The 22,284-nt window shown below is 43.9% G+C and overlaps 1 protein-coding gene across 6 annotated transcripts in view; it reads right to left on the minus strand.

Annotated features, from left to right (window-relative positions):
- The window catches only part of LOC113029860 (NACHT, LRR and PYD domains-containing protein 12-like), a 153,558-nt gene that overhangs the window by 15,704 nt on the left and 115,570 nt on the right, over nucleotides 1-22,284 (minus strand). For 4 of the 6 annotated variants that reach the window (XM_080299531.1, XM_080299529.1, XM_080299530.1 and 1 more), the window contains 8 exons: nucleotides 19,135-19,238; nucleotides 18,949-19,050; nucleotides 18,720-18,848; nucleotides 18,210-18,326; nucleotides 17,972-18,100; nucleotides 6,400-6,518; nucleotides 4,449-6,303; nucleotides 2,524-2,700 (listed from right to left, as the gene is read on the minus strand). In XM_080299531.1, the coding sequence (XP_080155657.1) occupies nucleotides 2,524-2,700; nucleotides 4,449-6,303; nucleotides 6,400-6,518; nucleotides 17,972-18,100; nucleotides 18,210-18,326; nucleotides 18,720-18,848; nucleotides 18,949-19,050; nucleotides 19,135-19,211 (2,705 nt within the window). In that variant the 5' untranslated portion in view covers nucleotides 19,212-19,238. The remainder of the gene's footprint in view (nucleotides 1-2,523; nucleotides 2,701-4,448; nucleotides 6,304-6,399; nucleotides 6,519-17,971; nucleotides 18,101-18,209; nucleotides 18,327-18,719; nucleotides 18,849-18,948; nucleotides 19,051-19,134; nucleotides 19,239-22,284) is intronic. The other 2 variants (XM_080299533.1, XM_080299534.1) reach the window with 2 other exon arrangements.

Here is a 22,284-nt window from a genome sequence, read left to right on the forward strand (position 1 = left end):
AGCTCTTTGTGGCAGAAACACTTTAGAGCAGAGACGCTCACAGAAGTTATTTGAGTTTTTCCATATCTTTCATTTCCAGTTTGTTCGGGTTCAGACAGAATTATTCACTTAGATTTAGGTTAGTTGTAGTCATGACGACACATTTCTTACATGTCAGTACTACTGAGGGTGGCTTGTCCATCTGTGCACACACAGTACTACCAAACTCCACTCTAAACACTTTGTAGGAATCATCAGTACTGTTTCTCAGGTTAGCTTCAGGTTAGCCATGTAGCATTTCTCCAGTCTTTTTTTGTCGACTCTACACATTAAAGGAGGAACAGCTGTTAACCTTATCTTTACCTGCGTCACTCTCATCGCATTATTCTCATCCTGTGTGACTGGATTAATCTGATTTGGACTAACAACACAGACTTTACCATGAAGATCCTCAGTGTGGATCAGTATAATATCAGCCTGAGTCCTGCAGTTTAGTGTCAGCACAACTTTCACATCATGCCAAAAGATGGCGCCGGTGTGTATGGCACGCCATCCTCGTCTGCGCCTTGGCTTAGTACTCCTTACTGTTTTGCATTTGGTTTTATGCTCACTAGGTGGCTGTGCACTAATAACTTACGACAGACATATGCTTTTGAATCTCCGATTCTCTTACTCCCATCGCCCGGATCCATGTTGGACCCTGGGTGATGCCACCCCTCTATGGCCAGACTCCCTCACCAGTATGTACTGCCTACCTCACTCCAACCTGCACAGGAAACGTTACAGGAAACGGGGTAAAAGGAGTGGTTTTCGCGTCTGTTTTAAGGCTTACCTCAAAGCCAAGGTTACGGATTATCCATATGCAAGCCGGGATATTCTACGCTTTATCCCCTCCTGCAGAGGCCGCCCTGATGCTAAACTGCTGAGCCACCGCTGGATCTGCCCCGCTGGTTTTCAAACCTACCCAGCCCTTCCAGTGGCTTGCCTCCCTGTTCGGTCCTGGATAACATCTTCCGGTCGTGGCATCCATCACAACAACCTCAGCGTCACACGGATGGCTTTATTTAATGTCAGGTGGCTGGCGAACAAGGCTTTTCTTTTAAATGACTTTTTCCTCGCCGCGGGACTGGACGTTTTACTCCTGACGGAGACGTGGACTTGTCCCGGTGAGTTCATCCCCTTCTCTGAGCTTCTCCCTGCAGACTGTGTCTTTTGTAGCTCGCCGAGGCTCACTGGCAGAGGTGGTGGCTTAGCTTCGGTTTTTAAAAACAAACAAAGTTTGGCTGCTACCCTCCCTACCTACCCTAGCTTTGAAGCACAGCTACTGGAGATGACTGACTCTTTGACTACTCGGTGTGTTGTGGTCTATCGTCCGCCTAAATACAACAAGACTTTCATCTCTGAACTCGCTGACATTTTAGGATCTGTTCTTTTTCAATATGGCTGTGTTCTTATTACTGGTGATTTTAATATACATGTCTGCTGTAAGAACGACCCATTATCTAAAGATTTTCTTGCATTAACTGAATCTTTTAACCTCATTCAGTGGGTTAATGAACCAACCCAAGGCCAGGGTATGATGCTAAAGGCCATACCCTTGACCTGGTCTTCTCATATGGCTTGGACATTTGCATCAAGGATATAAACAATGCTGGGTTCTCTGACCACTCCCCGGTCATCTTTGATGTTGACTTAGGTAATACTGAACTGCACCTTGAGGCCCTCCTTCGCCCTGTGCGTACAGGTAATGCTGAAACACCTCACCACAGCAGCTGTGTGGGTCGTCTCTGTAGCAGCCAGATCAGCTTCTGATACATGAACATCATCACAGCTCCTAACTTCACCTTTATTAGCTTTGACATTCATGTCTTTCTTTTCTCTCTGTTTCCACACAAGCTCAAAGTCTCTGCAGCCTGTTTTTATCTGCTATCATCAGATCTTCATCATCCTCATTCACATCCCTCACACACTCTATAGCAGGGGTCCCCAATCCCAGTCCACGAGGGCCGGTGTCCCTGCAGGTTTTAAATGTGTCCTTGATCCATCACGGCTGATTTAAATGGATAAATGACCTTCTCAACATGTCTTGAAGTTCTTCAGAGGCCTGGTAATGACCTAATCATGTGATTCAGGTGTGTTGACCCAGGGTGAGATCTAAAACCTGCAGGGACACCGGCCCTCATGGACTGGGATTGAGGACCCCTGGTCTATAGCCTCATCAGTGCTGACTTCATCTTCACTGACTGATGGAGCACGACATGAACCTGTGGAGGCTGAAACACTGTCCTGTCAAACATCTCCCCGTCACCACTCCACCTCTGTCAGCCTTTAAATGAACCCTGCTCAAGTCTGTCACTTGTATTTGGAGCCAAAAGGAAAAACTGTTGTTCAGTCGTTTGGAAAGACACAACTTTTCTGAAAGCACTCAAACTTCTTCACATTTGTCTCCAGACACATCCTGAACATTTAGGAACTAAAGAAAGTTTCAAACATCAAAGACCTGAAATATAGAAAAACAACAACAGCTGCAGTCAGTGAACTCACCTCAGAGCCTCCAGTCGACAGTTTGGACTCTCCAGTCCAGCACACAGAAGCTTCATCACTGCTGAATCCTGCAGGTTGTTCTCGCTCATGTCCAGCTCTGTCAGATGGGAGGGGTTGGACTTCAGAGCTGAGGCCACAACTTCACAGTGAGTCTCTGAGAGATCACAACCAGTCAGTCTGTCATTGTAGAAAATATAAAAATGTGTTACTATAAAAGCAGAAAATCTGCATTATAAACACAGACTGAATGTACATGAAGACAAAACAGAGTGAGGTCATAATCTGATGAACATCTGCTCTTCACATCTGTGCTTCAGCTCCTCTTACTGTGTTTGACATGACACAGTGATTGAGTCTCTCTCAGACCTGCAGACTTTTAATGAGAATCTTTGTTTGGCTTTAATCTGCAGATGAAGGAGGAAGATGGTGTCACATTTAGGCTTCCATAATGTCCACAGCCTGTCACTGAGATCTGATCCAGAGTCAGAGTGAAGACACACATTTGGACTGTTTCCTGTTTTGAACATTTGAATGAGTTGAGCTCAGTGAAGAGTTCCAGCTGGAAAGATGATCTCTGTTTGCTACCTGCTGTCAGGTACGACTGTTCACGTCCACACGCAGGAAAAACCTGCTGACTGTCACCAAACGGAGCAGAAATCTCATCACTGGACAATAATGATGAACTCAGAGCTGCTGATATCACATCTGATCTCACTTATATGTTGTTATAACCTGACATGGATCAGTTCGTCTTTGATTGGTCTGTGAAGGTCACTGTTTCCATTGGACCTGAGTGACGTACAAAGACAGAGAGGGAGAGAGAGGAGAGAGAGGATGGAGACAGCAAAGAGAGAGGACAGGTGACCAAGGTCAGCAACCAATCAGAGAGCTTCTGTTTGACCCAGTCACTGATGATGACTGCACATAACCAAGCAGTGTGTTACTCTGATATCAAACATGGATCCTGCTCTTATAATAATGATGATCAGATGATGTTATTGTGTTATTTTGTAGCTGAATATGATGTTTGTGTGATTATCAGTGAAAGAAGCAGTGAGGAGGATGGAGAGAGAGAGAGGACAGAGGCTGAAGTTAGAAACACTAAAAGGATTTTTCATGGATTTCATGGATGGTTTGATTTCCAGCAGGACACTTAAACATGTCAGTGGACGTCCTAAAGAACATGTTCACTGATGTGAAACGTGTCATTGAACAGGATCAATATCAGTGGAAACAGGGACGACATTTCAGCAGCAACAACTAAACACTGAACAATGAGCTCTGTGATTAATGAGGACATGAAGTCAGACATTAGGAGCAGCAGCAGGAATGAGAGTGAATCCATGAGCTGCTGTCACATCAGCGTTAGCTCACACATCTGACACATGTTCTGATGTCAGCAGAGTCTTCTCACTCAGTTTGTCCCACTGTGGGCAGAGCACAGCTGGTTCACCTCTGAGCCCCACTCTGAACCACAGCACTGTCACTCATCAGGACATCACACTGTAATCACACTGAACCAGAGTCTTCCTCAGCACCTTCATCCTCACTCCCCATGTTTATGCCACTAAACTGTGTGTCTGTAGTTCTGTCTGTTCACTGTAACATCAGAGTTCACTACAAAGAAGCTCTCCACAGATTCTTATTTCTGTCTAACAGCAGCGTCTGAATGACCAACAGCAGCAGATTAAAATACTGCCCCCTAATGACACCACACAGGTACTACATGTAGATGTGAGTCTACAACACACAGCGTACGACTACCAAAGCAGCATCATGCTGAGTGCACACACACATTTCTGATCAACACAAAATATTATTTTATCTGAGAAACTACTGAGAGTCGTTTAGTGCTGTGTGTATCTGAAGAACTCAACTACTGATCAACACTGATCAATGATGTTAATGATCACATCTGGACTCACCGAGCCTTTCTGCAGTTCCTCACAGCTGGAATCAGTCTCAGTCGTCCCCACTCTGATGTGTTGTACTTCTGCAGGTCCAACTCATCCAGAACCTCCTCTGACATCTGCAGCATGAAGGCCAGAGCTGAGCACTGGATCACAGAGAGTTCCTTCTCTGATCTGTTCTCTGACTTCAGGAACTCTTGGATCTCCTGAAATAATGAGAGGTCGTTCATCTCCATCAGACAGTGGAAGATGTTGATGTTTCTGTCAGGAGAGATTTCATCATCATCATCATCAACATCATCTTCACTGTTCATCTCCTTCAGGTTGTTGACGACTCTCTGGATGGTTTCTGGACTGCTCTCTGTCTGACCCAGCAGACCTGCTAAGAGTTTCTGGTTGGACTCCAGACAGAGGCCATGAAGGAAGCGAACAAACAGGTCCAGGTGGCCATTTTTACTCTGGAGGGATTTCTGCATGGCTCTGCTCAGGAAATAATCCAGAATACATTGGTAATCATCATCTTCATCATCATCATCATACTCCTCATCCTCATACCAGTCTATCCCCAGGAAGTCCTTCACCACCTCTGACTTCCTGTTGGTGAGACAGTGGAACATGTAGACTGCAGCCAGAAACTCCTGGATGCTCAGATGAACAAAGCAGTAGACTGGTTTCTGGAAGATCACACACTCTCTTTTGAAGATCTCTGTACAAACTCCTGCATACACCAAGGCCTCTGTCACATCCAGACCACACTGCTCCAGGTCTTCTTGGTAGAACATGATGTTTCCTTTCTCCAGATGTTCAAACGCCAGCCTCCCCAGCTTCAGAAGAACTTCCCTGTCAGCCTCTGTCAGCTCCTGTGGACTCGTCTCATGTCCCTCGTGGTACTTGTTCTTCTTCCTCTTTGTCTGAACCAGCAGGAAGTGTGAGTACATGTCAGTCAGGGTCTTGGGCAGCTCTCCTCTCTGCTCTGTAGTCAACATGTGCTCCAGAACTGTAGCAGTGATCCAGCAGAAGACTGGGATGCTACACATGATGTGGAGGCTCCTGGATGTCTTCATGTGGGAGATGATTCTGGACAGCTCTTCATCACTGAATCTCCTCCTGAAGTACTCCTCCTTCTGGGCGTCAGTGAAGCCTCGTACTTCTGTTAGCCTGTCGACACATGTAGGAGGGATCTGATTGGCTGCTGCAGGTCGGGAAGTTATCCAGACGAGAGCCGAGGGAAGCAGATTCCCCTGGATGAGGTTTGTCAGCAGCTGGCTGACTGATGACTTCTGTGTGACATCAGACAGCAGCTTCCTGTTGGTGAAATCCAATGAAAGTCTGCTTTCATCCAGGCCGTCAAAGATGAACAAAAGCTGAGAGACAGCCAGCTTCTCTGCTGAGACCTTCTGTAATGTTGGATGGAAAACATGGAGCAGCTCCAGAAGACTGTACTGCTCATCTCTGATCAGGTTCAGCTCCCTGAATGAAAGCAGAACCACCACACTGACATGTTGGTTCTCCAAGCCCTCTGCCCAGTCCAGAGTGAACTTCTGCACTGAGAAGGTTTTTCCAACACCAGCCACGCCGTTGGTCAGAACCACTCTGATGGGTCTCTGTTGGTCAGGTAAGGCTTTAAAGATGTCCTGGCACCTGATTGGAGCGTCATGGAGGGCGTCCATCTTGGAAGCTGTCTCCAGCTGCCTCACCTCATGTTGGGTATGAACCTCTTCACTCTGTCCCTCTGTGATGTAGAGCTCAGTGTAGATGGTGTTGAGGAGGGTTCTACTTCCTGTTTCATCACTTCCTTCAGTCACACGTTCACATCTCCTCCTCAGACTGATCTTATGTTCATCTAAAACCTCCTGCAGACCAACATCTGCTGAAAGAACAGAAAGAAAACTCTTCAATGTCTGAACAACAACAAGAAGTCCAGTTTCAGAAATGAGTCCATCAGCAGACAGATGTTCAGTCTTACTTTGTACACAGCTGCTCTGACTGGCTGTCTGCAGTCCAGCTCTGGATCTTTCTCCACACTGGGGACAGGACCAGTCTCCTGATGAAGCAGACTGGTCCCAGTATGAGCAGATGCAGTGTCTGCAGAACCAGAAACATATCCAAGGTGAGCAGGTTCCCCTCCAGCATAAACGCTAAACAGCTAAAACATGTATGAATGTAAACAGTGTCCCAGCTGTCAGTCAGACTGTCCTCGGTGCCACATTACAGATGTGGTTTCTGACAGCTGCCCCAGCTGCAGGATCAAACACACACAGGTCCAAACATCTTTGTCTTTGCTGCTTTGTTCTGATTGAACACAACATGTAGTTCTTGTCCCAGCTGAGCATTAGTTATGTAGCCTTTAGGAGCCGGCACAGGGAGAGGAGAAGTTATTACCATCAACCCACTGCTGACTCAGAGGGTCATGCAGTGGGCCAACCATGTGTCCACTTTTATGTTAATCATTTAATTCATTAGTATATTTGTTATTTTCAGTGACTATGACGACTCCAAATTATTTTGGAAACATGACTAATTTCTGTAATCTATTACTTTGTGACATGGACTGTACAGAAGGACAGAAACATGGAGCAACATCACAGGTGGAACTATTGCTGTCAGGTCAGGTGCTCCCCAGTTGCTTTGGGGACTTTTGCCCACTGCTGAGATGGAAGGCAAACCGAGTGCACGGTGTCTTCATCGCTCCTGAACTTGACCAGCATTTGATTTCATCTTTGTTATTGTGGCAACATTGCTGGGGCCCGTAACATAATATCAAACCACACAAGGAAGGAGGAGAGGTAGGAAAGATTAAGGAAAGGATGCAATCAAAGGGAACACTAACAAATCAGCTTCTGTACCATCTCTGGGTTCTCCTGGGGACCAGTCAGACCCTTTTTATAGATTTATTTATTATTCACGTGTGTGATTCTTCTATTTTCATTATCTTTGTCACATCTGTATTTTCAGACTTCCTCTCACTGCCTATATAAACATGGACCCTCCCACGACCCCCCTCCTAACAACACAAACCAAAGGAATAAATGACTTTCATAGAGCGTTATATAACTGTGTGTATGTTTATCTTTATTCATGCAGACCTGCTCTGATTATTCTCTTCATTCTCCAATGGACAAAAAGGTCTGTGCCAGACTTTGTAAAGCTGGAGAAATATTCACACATTAATTCCATAATGCAAAACTCATTAAACATGACTCTGACACCAGTCCCAGTAAAGGGGACGATGCACAAGCTCATGTTGACCAGGACAAGTTTTCCTCTGAGTTTAACTAATCAGACTTTTCTCTAAATATTTCACAGCATCTCCTAAGTTCAGTCTCAGGAGTGAAGCTTCACCACAATCATGCTCACAGCTCCGGTCTCTGCTGATCAAACTACAACACTTATATTAGAACTACACACTTCTAAATGTTGTCAAAGGAGCTTGCAAAGAAAAGCGTCTGGACTTCTTTAAGTTGCTTGAAGACGTTTCACCTCTCATCCGAGAAGCTTCTTCAGTTCTAAGGTCAAATGGTGGAGAGTCCCAGATATAAACCTAGTGGGAGTGACCCCCCACAGAGGGACAAAAGGACCCCCTGATGATCCTCTAATCGCCTGAGCCAAGGTGTGAAACTGGGTGTAGGTCCCAATCAGCCAGAGTTTCGGGTGAGCTCATTGTGAAACCTGGCCCCACCTTATCATGCGAATTCCTGAGGTCAGATGGCCCAGGATGTGAGTGGGCGTTAAGGCGTCTGGGGAGGATCTCAAAACTGGATTATAGATGGCAGAGAGTTTACGGATGAGGAGCAAAGAACAAACCTCAGATTCAAACCTTAGAAAGGCTTTTCCCCGCACCACGCCGTGTGATAAATACAAAGAAAACGTTCCTCGTGTATAAAAATGTATCGTTTCATGCATCAGCCAAAACACTCGACTCCAGGTACACAACACCCAGCTGGAAACACTTCACACAAGTCGATTTGCCTGAGATTCACAGAATTTACAGAAAATGTTTGTGATGTCCAGGGCTCGCAAAACCGCCTGCCCGACGTCCCGGGGCTAGCGATTTCTCGAGTTGGGCCACCAAAATCCATCTCAGCCCTGCCCGTCGGGTATCGAATGCCAGGACTGCCATAATGAATTAATTAAATACACCATTAAATAATTAAATGTGGCAATAATTAATTAAAATTGGAATTAATTAATTAAATAAATAGTTATGGCACATGTAATTAATTAATTATTGACACATTTAATTAATTATTGACACATTTAATTAATTATTTAATGATATATTTATTTATTTCATTTTGGCAGTCCTGACGCCTGGCTCTCATCATGAAATAATTTTATCTGTCAGCCTCACCCATCAAACTCAGGGGGCGGGGTTAACGCTGCCCATGCAGCTTCTCTAACATTTGATTGGTTGCCGTGCAAAGTAAGTCAAAACAGGTCGATCCTAGATAATCGATTGCTTGTGTAGACTTGGGGCAGCCAGTTATCCCAGAATGCAGATCAAATCACAGGCAGCAATGGTGGTGGTGTAGTTTTTCTGTCACCAGCTACACTTTTAACAGTGTTTTAGCCGCGAATGTCGCGCCGTATGTTGTCAACATAGAACATGTTTGCAAAAGTGCTCAGATGTTTTCAGAGATTTCACTAGCTCTGCTAACAGTTAGCATGCAGAGTGCACCGAGGGGGTTACGTTAACCGGTTTGTTTACATATTCCACTCTCCGTGTTCCACATGTTGCATTCGCAGATTCTCATTTTCACCGAACGATCGTCTCTTTCCGCCTGGTCTTGTGTCTCTGTGCTTCTGTAACATAAAGAACGAGCTGACATTTTTCTCACGAAACCAGCGATCAGCTCAACAGACCCTCAGTTTACCTGCATGCATCCTCCTCCTCATCTGTCAGCTGTTTAACACCTGCTGCTAATTCAAGAAACACGCCTAGTTACCTGGTGATAGTCACAGTTTAACTGGGCAGCCGGTGCTCGATATAACGCAATGTCAGCGCATTTTTCTGCACAAGATAAGTAAATATAGTGTTTTCCCCGAGCGCAGAGCTGCTGGAGCTCGTTTCCTTACAGAGCACTTTATAGGCGAACAGCTTCATCAGCGGCTGATGTCCAATCACCGGCACACAGCTTTCAAACCTCAGCTGAGTTTTAGCTCTCAGTGGTTAAACGCTGGACTTCATTCACTCAGGTTCTGTCTGTCGGGTCACGTTTACTTCGCTGTTTTATTTACAACTTTCATTCCACTTTGATCTGCGACAAACTGACGGTTCATCTCTGCTACAGTGTTGTTAGACTGCTATGTGTTTGTGTTTTTTATGCTGTATATTTTCACGTCTCTGGAATAGTTGGCAGTTAGATAGTCAGCTGAGAAACTCTGTGTTAACTCATGGAGCTGAGGATATCGTGGACATGCTGACCTCGCTCCGTGGTGTACACAGGTCACGCTGATTACTGAACAAAAACCCAAAGATCAGATGTTAAACAGATTTATTTGCTTTCTCTCCTCCTCAAACATGTTTTTGATGTTAGTTATAATTCAGACTGAAACACGTAGGACACATAAGAACATCAGGAAATAAAACACAGATAAATATAACCTCAGTAAAAGAAGTCAGCGGGGGTTACTACAGCTGTGTACCGGGGCCTGCGCTTTGTCGGTGGGATTGCTTGCGAGGCGAGCGGGTCTATCCCACGCTTTGCCGTGAGACTGGGCAGACATCTCCGAAATCATCGAAACACTTTTGCAAAGAGGCTGTATCTTGACAAACCGACCAGACACATGAAGATTAAACCACTACATTCTCGGCTAAAAAAAACTATTAAAACGGTATTTGGTAACACACAAACAGGGTTTTTCAAAGCTCAGTTCTGTTAGCTTCCACATGCCGGTTGTTGTGTGCTAGAAACAATGGCCACCAGGCCAAAGCAATGGTTTTGACTCGATCAGCGTTAACCCCGCCCCCTGAGTTTGATGGGTGAGGCTGACAGATAAAATTATTTCATGATGAGAGCCAGGCGTCAGGACTGCCAAAATGAAATAAATAAATATATCATTAAATAATTAATTAAATGTGTCAATAATTAATTAAATGTGTCAATAATTAATTAAAATGTGAAATACATAAATAATTAATTAAATGTGTCAATAATTAATTAATTAAATGTGTCAATAATTAATTAAAATGTGAAATACATAAATAATTAATTAAATGTGTCAATAATTAATTAATTAAATGTGTCAATAATTAATTAAATCTGTCAATAATTAATTAATTACATGTGTCATAACTATTTATTTAATTAATTAATTCCAATTTTAATTAATTATTGCCACATTAAATTAATTATTTAATGGTGTCACTATCAAAGGACCCTGGATCTATATCGGACAACCATCCATCTAAAAGCAGCGAAGTAAGGTCTGAAAATCTGTTGAAAAGTGAAAGGCCACAGGGAAAGCTAAAGGCTAGGCCTGAAACTCTGATTGTGGGTGACTCTGCCGTAAAGGATGTACAAAGGATGTGCGGTAAGAACACTAAAGTCCTCTGCTTTCCTAACGATATGGTCAACAACCTGAAGGAGAGAATTCTTCAAATTGCAGATGAATATCCAACTGTGACAAACATTGTTCTGCATACAGGGTCAAACGATGTGTCCAAACAACAGTCGGAGGTTCTGAAACGGGACTTTACTGGATTATTAAATACTGTAAACTCTCTGAATGCAGCTGTATTCATCAGTGGGCCTGTACCGCCGGTCAGAGGAGGAGACGAGAGATTCAGCAGGTTGTTTACACTGAATAAATGCCTTATATCAGCATGTGCTGACCACTCAGTGCATTTTATCAACAACTTTAATATTTTTTGGGAACGCAGGCATCTGTTCAAAGCAAATGGATTTAATTTTAACAAGTCAGGGGTGAAACTGTTCACCTCCAACTTGTTTTATTCCATACGTCATCCATCCGTGCTTGGTGCCAAGGCTGAGATAAACGAGGAGTTATCTCATAAAGAGGAACAAACAGTACTCCAAGAACAGACAAAGCCCAGCAGAAACCTTGAGGAGGAGCTCCATCTGCCCCCACCCGGGAAGAGCCTCAGAAAGGAGAGACATCTGAGGCAAGAAGAGGGGTCCCTATTTGCCTCCAACTCTCTCAACAACACCAACGACCAGGACCAGGGACCACGACCTTCCCCAGTCCCCAAACCCCTGACAGGCCATCACCCTCCTCCCCCTCCCTTTCTCCCTCCTCCCCACACCTGAAATTCACTGAGGAGATGATGGAGCGGGTCAATGCTGGGCTCAGATCTACCCCCCGTCCCAATCCCTTTTTGTCCCCCATAAACCCCCCACCAGAGCGGCCAAAGGTTCGCCATCGAGCCCCACCCTCAACAGAGCAATCGAAGTCACATTGCCCAGCCTCGCCCCCCTTAGTTCCTCCTTACCACCTTCATGCTTTGTCTCCACAGTCTGATGCGTGATGTGTGGAGGGTCCGGGCTGCGAGGATTATGGCAGTGGTGACTTTTCCCAGGAGAAGCTGGGACCCTGTTTACTAGAAGGTTTTAAAATTTCTGTACTTTTAGGTGACAGGAGACATGTGGCCTGGTCAAAACACAGAGAGCTGCACTCTAAAAGATCTTTAAACATAGTAAACATACCTTGGGTGCCACAGACTGCTCCCAAACACGAGGGGACAAGTAATACCTCTAAAACACTTAACACTAGGAAGGCCCAGAGCCCAGCCATTTGGCTTTTCTACCTTTAAAACCCGGAGAGCAGCCAAATGGCTGGTAGGCTTTTAGCTAAGCTTTAGCTTCAGGCAAGTGGAAGCTAAATTGGCTAGTCATTCATATGTAAATTGGGTTGTTACCTGGGAATTCTGGAGGGAGGGGAGTGGGGGTGTGTGGATGAGGGGGTGGGGGAGCTGCTAAAAGCGGTGAGCTTCCTTTTGTTTCATCTTGATGCATTCTCAATCATCCAGGGAAACAAATCTCCAAAAGTCACCAACTTGGAGTGTTTCAGTTTGCCATCTTAGGGAGAAATCAACACACATGGGTGTATGTCCTTTGTTGCTGAGATTTATTGATAAAAACAGTACAAAAAATCAACCATTTGTACACATTTTTACAAATAATTATAAAAAGTGAGTGAGTACATTTCAACATTTTCAGCAATCACTCACAATCCTGGCACTGCCATGGTATCTGTAGTCTGCATTTACCACATGTGTATCTGTTGCAGTGAACACATCGCACAGTGGCATGATTGTTCTTGCAATTGTGTTTGACCTGACACATGGCTCTTTTTCCAGGGCTCGGTGTGGAGGGTTGTGTCAAAGGCAACTGTTCTTTTCTTGCCTTCTTCGCAGCTACATGAGAGTGAGCTAACTCCCTTGCAAGCTCCACCAGGAAGTCCACCCGTCTTTCCTTCGTCCCGGAGCATGCTTGATACAGCACATGTGCATTCAGTGCTGCCATGTCAATCATGTTATAAAACACGGCAACTGGCCAGCGCCGTGTTCCTCTGCGGACAGTGTACTCCCGAACCATCTGGTCCATCACATCCACGCCACACTTTGTTTTGTTGTAAAGGGTGACAGTGTTTGGCTTCCTTTTGGTAGTGTTATCAGTCTGAACCACGCCGTGCATGCTGCTAAGAATATAGACTGTCTTCTTCCGTTTGGCCGCATACGCCGTCAGCGTGGCAGCAGAGGTTGAAGGAATGGAGAGTTTAAATGTTAGTTGTAAACAGCTATATCATATAATAACTGCAGCTGTAGCTGTGATCAGACATCCCCCTGCAGGCCCTGAAGCTGAGCTCTGAGGTCCTCACAAACCTGCTGGAGCCAGCTTCCATCCTGGGGAGCACGTTTTTGTGTTTCAGCGCGGGGCGAGGCACAAAACCCAGATGGTCCAGATGGACCAGATGGTTCGGGAGTACACTGTCCGCAGAGGAACACGGCGCTGGCCAGTTGCCGTGTTTTATAACATGATTGACATGGCAGCACTGAATGCACATGTGCTGTATCAAGCATGCTCCGGGACGAAGGAAAGACGGGTGGACTTCCTGGTGGAGCTTGCAAGGGAGTTAGCTCACTCTCATGTAGCTGCGAAGAAGGCAAGAAAAGAACAGTTGCCTTTGACACAACCCTCCACACCGAGCCCTGGAAAAAGAGCCATGTGTCAGGTCAAACACAATTGCAAGAACAATCATGCCACTGTGCGATGTGTTCACTGCAACAGATACACATGTGGTAAATGCAGACTACAGATACCATGGCAGTGCCAGGATTGTGAGTGATTGCTGAAAATGTTGAAATGTACTCACTCACTTTTTATAATTATTTGTAAAAATGTGTACAAATGGTTGATTTTTTGTACTGTTTTTATCAATAAATCTCAGCAACAAAGGACATACACCCATGTGTGTTGATTTCTCCCTAAGATGGCAAACTGAAACACTCCAAGTTGGTGACTTTTGGAGATTTGTTTCCCTGGATGATTGAGAATGCATCAAGATGAAACAAAAGGAAGCTCACCGCTTTTAGCAGCTCCCCCACCCCCTCATCCACACACCCCCACTCCCCTCCCTCCAGAATTCCCAGGTAACAACCCAATTTACATATGAATGACTAGCCAATTTAGCTTCCACTTGCCTGAAGCTAAAGCTTAGCTAAAAGCCTACCAGCCATTTGGCTGGTGGCGGGTTTTAAAGGTAGAAAGGTAGAAGCCTGGGACTGCCAGTGTTAAGTTGGCTTTATTAAACATTAGATCTCTAGCTGGGAAAACATTTTTAATTAATGATTTAATCACTGAGCACAGCCTTGATTTTATGTTTTTAACTGAAACTTGGTTGGACCAAAGTAACAGTGGAGCTGTTCTCATCGAGACGACCCCTCCTAACTACAGTTTTATCAGTGAGGTCAGGGCGAGCAGGAGAGGAGGAGGGGTTGCTGTCTTATTTAATGAATCATTTCAATGTAAGCAGCTATCTCCTGGAAGTTTTCAGTCTTTTGAATATGTGGCTTTACAGCTGAAGGCCCCATCCAAAGTTGTGTTTCTTAATGTTTACAGGCCTCCCAAATACTGCACAGACTTTTTTAATGACCTCAGTGAACTGCTGTCTGTGATCTGTGTTGATTTCGACTGTGTAATTATTGTTGGGGATTTTAACATTCATGTGGACAACCCTCAGGACAAAGGGACTAAAGACCTGAGTAACACTCTGGGCAACTTTGGGCTGACTCAGCATGTAACAGAGGCCACACATAATAGAGGACACACTCTTGACCTACTGATCTCCAAAGGCCTGAGCATTTCAAAGGTTACTGTGTCTGATGTGGGCCTGTCTGATCATTACTGTGTTTTCTTTGAAAGTAAAATCTCAGCCCACACAAATATATCAACAGCAGTGATCACAAAACGGTGTATAACTGAACACAGTAGTGAGATCTTTAACCAGGTCTTCCCATTAACACCTGACCTGTCCAGAGGGTCAGTCAATGAGCTCGTCAATAGCTTCAATGCTAACATGTTAAATGTAATGGACACTATTGCTCCCATTAAGGTGAAGGTTATCTCTGGAAGGAAAAAGTCTCCATGGAGAAACTCCACACTGGTGAAAAATGAAAAAAGAGAGTGTAGGAAAGCTGAGCGCAGATGGAGAAAAACAAACCTCCAGGTTCATTATGACATTTATAAAGAGAAACTTCACAATTATAATTTACAACTGAGGAATGCAAGGAGGTCCTACTTCTCTGACATCATCACTAAAAACAGCCATAATGCTCGGGTCTTATTTTCTACAGTTGACAGGCTAACAAACCCTCCTGTGTCAGTGGCAGCTGAACTTCATTCGACCATGGCCTGCAATGACTTTGCCAAATTCTTCACAGAAAAAATCCAAAAAATTAGACAAGCAATTGGTACATCAACAGCAGATCCAGGATATGTACTGTGTCCACCAAAAAACTGTTTAAACACCATGAAACAGTTTAAACCTATTAACAGCAAAGACCTGGAGGACATCTTAGGTCAACTGAACTCCTCCTCCTGCTGTTTAGATGTCCTGCCAACAAGTTTTTTCAAAAAGGTCTCAAAGACTTTAGAGTCAGACCTGTTACAGATCGTCAACTTTTCTTTATTATCAGGTGTGTTTCCAGAATCACTAAAAACTGCTGTAATCAAACCTATACTGAAAAAGGACAATCTTGACAAGACACAAATGAACAACTACAGGCCGATCTCAAATCTCCCATTTTTAAGTAAGATCATTGAAAAAGCAGTTTGTCAACAGCTCAATTACTTCTTAAAACAGAATAATTGCTACGATGCCTTCCAGTCAGGTTTTAGACAGAACCACAGCACTGAAACCGCTCTGACCAAAGTGTTTAATGACATATGTCTGAATACAGACAGTGGAAAAATGTCAGTCCTAGTTTTACTGGATCTCAGTGCAGCATTTGATACAGTTGACCACAACATATTACTCAAACGACTGGAGAACTGGACAGGTCTTTCAGGAACTGTACTAAACTGGTTCAAAACATACTTAGAAAACAGGAAATACTTTGTATCAATAGGTAACTTCACATCTGAGCAGACAAGTATCACATGTGGAGTTCCCCAAGGTTCCATCTTGGGACCCCTTCTGTTTAACATCTACATGCTCCCACTGGCACAGATTATAAAGAACAACAAAATAAACTATCACAGCTATGCAGATGACACACAAATATATATCACAATGTCACCAGGAGACCGAGGCCCTGTACAGGCTCTTGGTAAATGCATTGAGGAAATTAATGACTGGTTGTGCCACAATTTTCTCCAGCTAAACAAAAACAAAACTGAAGTAATAGTCTTTGGAGCCAAAGAAAAACGATTACAGGTCACCAGAGAACTTCAATCTATACATCTAAAAACCACAAACCAGGCGAGAAATTTGGGTGTAGTGATGGATGCAGACCTAAACTTAGAAAAACACATTAAGACAATAACAAAGTCAGCTTACTATCACCTGAAGAATATTTCAAGGATAAAAGATCTGATGTCTCAACAGGACCTGGAAAAACTAGTCCATGCATTCATCTTTAGTAGGCTTGATTACTGTAACAGCATCTTTACAGGTCTACCTAAAAAATCAGTCAGACAACTACAGCTCATTCAGAACTCTGCTGCTCGAGTCCTCACTAAGACCAAAAAAGTGGACCACATCAGTCCAGCTCTGAGGTCTTTACACTGGCTGCCTGTCCGTCAGAGGATAGACTTTAAAGTTCTGATGCTGGCCTATAAAGCTCTGAATGGTTTAGGACCAAAATACATCAATGACCTCCTGACCCAGTATGAACCTTCCAGATCCCTCAGGTCATCTGGATCCGGTCTTTTATCAGTTCCCAGAGTCAGAACCAGACACGGAGAAGCTGCATTCAGCTTTTATGCTCCTTATATCTGGAACAAACTCCCAGAAAGCCTCAGATCAGCTGAAACACTCAGTTTATTTAAATCCAGGTTGAAGACTCACCTGTTCTCAGCTGCATTTGAATAAAGCACCAAATCCACACTTTAAGCTTAAATTTCAAAACGTACATTTAACTACTGATTTTATCTGTTTTGATTTTATATACTGTCGTCTGTTTGTTTGTTTGTTAATTAGTTAGTTAGTTTATTTGCTTGTTTTAATCATTGTAAATCATGCTTTTTATTTGTTTTTGTTTCTAATGTCTCTGTAAAGCACTTTGAATCACCTTGTTGTTGAATTGTGCTATACAAATAAACTTGCCTTGCCTTGGTGTATTTAATTAATTCATTATGGCAGTCCTGGCACTCCATAATCGGGCTGTCATATTAAGGAAAGATATGTCAATGCTTTTGCATTCTTTCACAAATGTAGCTGAGTAATTACGTCATCGGTGAGCCACTGTCAATATGTGACATATTGAAATCACGTTTGAATTTGCGCTTGTTTTTTGCTTTCACTTTGCAATCGCACGAACTGTGTGTAGAGAGCAGCAGCACTGATTGGTGAGTCACAGATTAATTGTGCACCAATTCCTCTGACATCGTCTTATCAATCGTTAGCTTACTATTCAAACGCGACAAGTGAAATCTCTCGCAGCAAGCTTAAACATGTGAGAGGCTGAGTGTGCAAAGAATCGCTGACCGTTATGTAAGTACGTGTGTAAAAGCAGCAGGATTTACGCTGGTATTTTAGTTCTGCAGAGCCAAACACGACAGGTCAGGGTGAAGAAGGGGCAGTTAGTTATGACAAATCAGGCAAACGATGACAGACTCTGTGGGTTCGTGGGAAAAAGGATTTCACAAACAGATTAAAAGTGTCAATAAAAGCAGTGTTAGCAGCTCTGTACTCTGGAGCTGAGGCTAAGCAGTCTGCTGAAACACAGGCACCATCATTCAGAAGCAGCTCCGAGTCCCTCTGTGACCACTAAAGTGGAGGTGTGGAGCAAGAGGAGGAGGACAGGTGGAAGACACCAAAGTGACAGCAAAGAGTTCATGTTGCTAACAGCTCACCTCTCTGCAGCAGACACAGGCTGGCCTTTAAAATTAATGATGTGACCATTCGACATGTCACTCTTACAGGACACACAGCTGGGTGGAGGTCCAGGTTCAGGTCCAGGTCCAGCAGGTCTCCCTTTGATCCTGTTAGAGAAAAAAATGTGTTTTTCATTTGCAGAAGCTGATGAAGACTTAGATTACCTTCATCATCCCAAACAGAGAAACAGGTTACTTTACGTTACTAACAGCTCACCTCTCTGCAGCAGACACAGGCTGGCCTTTAAAATTAATGATGTGACCATTCGACATGTCACTCTTACAGGACACACAGCTGGGTGGAGGTCCAGGTCCAGCAGGTCTCCCACTGATCCTGTCACAGAAGAAAAATGTGTTTTTCCATTTGGAGCCACAGAAGCTGATGAAGACTCAAAATAACTTCATCATCCCAAAGAGAAACTTGTTTAAAGGCTGCGAATGAGCAGAAGGATCATCTGAACTAGTGTTAGCAGTGCAAGAACAGAGCGCCACCCAGAGGTAAACACAGTCATCTACACTGTGCAGGGCTATTTGTTTTTAAACAGATACCTGTACCTTACAATAAATGCATCTGTGTTGTTGATGGTGCCACTGTGAGCAGCAAGAGTTTTAAATGTTTTATAGAATAAAGGAATTCCTCATTCATTAGAGACCAGGAAACATCAAGCAGATCATTTAAATCAGACACCAAAGTGACAGCAAAGAGTTCATGTTACTAACAGCTCACCTCTCTGCAGCAGACACAGGCCGGCCTTTAAAAGTAACGATGTGACCATTCGACATGTCACTCTGTAAGGACACACAGCTGGGTGGAGGTCCAGGTTCAGGTCCAGGTCCAGCAGGTCTCCCTTTGATCCTGTTAGAGAAAAAAATGTGTTTTTCATTTGCAGAAGCTGATGAAGACCTTCATCATCCCAAACAGAGAAACAGGTTACTTTACGTTGCTAACAGCTCACCTCTCTGCAGCAGACACAGGCCGGACTTTAAAATTAATGATGTGACCATTCGACCGGTCACTCTTACAGGACACAGAGCTGGGTGGAGGTCCAGGCTGGTCCCTGTGAATAATGATGGAGCAGTGATGTGAGTGCTGAGCTGTGACATGGAGAAGAGTCATGGACAGTTACAGATGGTCGTCTCACCTCTGAGCTTTGGTCTGGCTCTCTCTGGCTCTCTTAGAGGGAGGGACTCCCTCCTCTCTGTCCTCACACTGATCCATGCTGCTCAGCTCACACACACTTTCTACCTGCAGAGGAAACACAAATCATTCATGTGCACATCAGCTGATGTCCATCATGTGTGCTGTCCAAACATCAGCTGCTTCTTTCCTGCTTCATCTCAGTGTCAGCTGGATGCAGTCAGACAGCAGTGTGAGGCAGAGGAAGCTGCCATCAGCTGCTCTGCTATCAGGCCACTAGATGGAGCCGTGATATGAGCAGAACTTTGTGCCATCAGAATCTGAACAGAATAGAATTCAACTTTATTGTCATTGCACACATCACAAGTACAAGGCAACAGAATGCAGTTTGCATCCATCCAGAAGTGCTTTAGCTAGAATACACGTACAGTGGGGCAAAAAAGTATTTAGTCAGCCACCGATTGTGCAAGTTCCCCCACCTAAAATGATGACAGAGGTCAGTAATTTGCACCAGAGGTACACTTCAACTGTGAGAGACAGAATGTGAAAAAAAAATCCATGAATCCACATGGTAGGATTTGTAAAGAATTTATTGGTAAATCAGGGTGGAAAATAAGTATTTGGTCAATAACAAAAATACAACTCAATACTTTGTAACATAACCTTTGTTGGCAATAACAGAGGTCAAACGTTTACTATAGGTCTTTACCAGGTTTGCACACACAGTAGCTGGTATTTTGGCCCATTCCTCCATGCAGATCTTCTCGAGAGCAGTGATGTTTTGGGGCTGTCGCCGAGCAACACGGACTTTCAACTCCCGCCACAGATTTTCTATGGGGTTGAGGTCTGGAGACTGGCTAGGCCACTCCAGGACTTTCAAATGCTTCTTACGGAGCCACTCCTTTGTTGCCCGGGCGGTGTGTTTTGGATCATTGTCATGTTGGAAGACCCAGCCTCGTTTCATCTTCAAAGTTCTCACTGATGGAAGGAGGTTTTGGCTCAAAATCTCACGATACATGGCCCCATTCATTCTGTCCTTAACACGGATCAGTCGTCCTGTCCCCTTGGCAGAAAAACAGCCCCATAGCATGATGTTTCCACCCCCATGCTTCACAGTAGGTATGGTGTTCTTGGGATGCAACTCAGTATTCTTCTTCCTCCAAACACGACGAGTTGAGTTTATACCAAAAAGTTCTACTTTGGTTTCATCTGACCACATGACATTCTCCCAATCCTCTGCTGTATCATCCATGTGCTCTCTGGCAAACTTCAGACGGGCCTGGACATGCACTGGCTTCAGCAGCGGAACACGTCTGGCACTGCGGGATTTGATTCCCTGCCGTTGTAGTGTGTTACTGATGGTGACCTTTGTTACTTTGGTCCCAGCTCTCTGCAGGTCATTCACCAGGTCCCCCCGTGTGGTTCTGGGATCTTTGCTCACCGTTCTCATGATCATTTTGACCCCACGGGATGAGATCTTGCGTGGAGCCCCAGATCGAGGGAGATTATCAGTGGTCTTGTATGTCTTCCATTTTCTGATGATTGCTCCCACAGTTGATTTTTTCACACCAAGCTGCTTGCCTATTGTAGATTCACTCTTCCCAGTCTGGTGCAGGTCTACAATACTTTTCCTGGTGTCCTTCGAAAGCTCTTTGGTCTTGGCCATGGCGGAGTTTGGAGTCTGACTGTTTGAGGCTGTGGACAGGTGTCTTTTATACAGATGATGAGTTCAAACAGGTGCCATTCATACAGGTAACGAGTGGAGGACAGAAAAGCGTCTTACAGAAGCCGTTACAGGTCTGTGAGAGCCAGAGATTTTCCTTGTTTGAGGTGACCAAATACTTATTTTCCACCCTGATTTACCAATAAATTCTTTACAAATCCTACCATGTGGATTCATGGATTTTTTTTTCACATTCTGTCTCTCACAGTTGAAGTGTACCTCTGGTGCAAATTACTGACCTCTGTCATCATTTTAAGTGGGGGAACTTGCACAATCGGTGGCTGACTAAATACTTTTTTGCCCCACTGTATCTTATAGAAAGGTCTTTTACAGGTCTGTTACACTGTATCTGTGAGAGACCAAGAGCTGGGGTCAAACACTAATAAGGTCCTGACGTCTGCACTTGTCACTTAAATCATGTCTGTGTACAAACAGAAATCAGTAAGTGTTACTTGGTTTTAACATATAGAAATACATTAGAGTACGGCTCATTCGCATTTTTATTTTTAAACCTTTTTTTAGTTACATTAGCAGTCTTTAGGTTAGTCTGACTTGAGTTTCTAATATTCTTCTTTGGTTCCCCTTGTGTCTCTGTGTTTATGTCCTTGAGTTTGTTCTCATGTCTCTCCTGATGCTTCAATCTCTCCTCACTCTGTCTCCGCTCCCCGCTCCCTGAAGACCAACACAGAGAGACTGAGGAGGAGCTTCTTCCCGCAGGCGATACGGTCTCTCAATCACACCACCACACAGTACTGACCCACACATATGGTTCTTACACACACACTGGACTTTCTGGACTTTGGTTTTGCACAACACTGGTCACTATATTCTTCATTTCCGGTTAATACTTGTACAGCTGCTGTTATTGTGTATATATTTATTTATATTTCTTCATACATTCTTATATAGTTCTATATTGTGTATTTTGTTGTACAGTTATTTTATTTTCAACTTTAATTTATATATTTTATCTTATTCTTCCCAGTTAAATTTACCCTTCATTCTAATTTGTGTTGTACAGTTATTTCATTTTTAACCTTAATTTATATTTTATTCCTTCCTAGTTAAATTTACCCTTTTTAATTTTTCATATTTATTTCCTATCTTATTCATAGCCTTTTCCTTTTTTGTTCTCTTTAGGTCACGAGCAGTTGTCCAAGCATTTCACTACATATCGTACTGTGTATGACTGTGTACGTGACAAATAAAATTTGAATTTGAATTTCGTCTCCATTAACCGTTTCCACATCGCCTCGCTGTCTCCTCCCATTATCTGCCTAACCCTGAAAGTCTTTTCCACACAAAAGCAACCTCTTGTGTGAGTTAGTCTGCGCCATAGTGTTTCCTGTTTTACTTTTGGTAGTCTGGTGTGCTTCCTGTTCAGCTTTGTTTGCCTGTTTTGTAAGTTAGCTCACCTTCAGCTGTGCTGCC

Source organism: Astatotilapia calliptera, chromosome 3 (genome assembly GCF_964374335.1).
Source record: "Astatotilapia calliptera chromosome 3, fAstCal68.1, whole genome shotgun sequence".
Lineage (NCBI taxonomy): Eukaryota > Metazoa > Chordata > Actinopteri > Cichliformes > Cichlidae > Astatotilapia > Astatotilapia calliptera.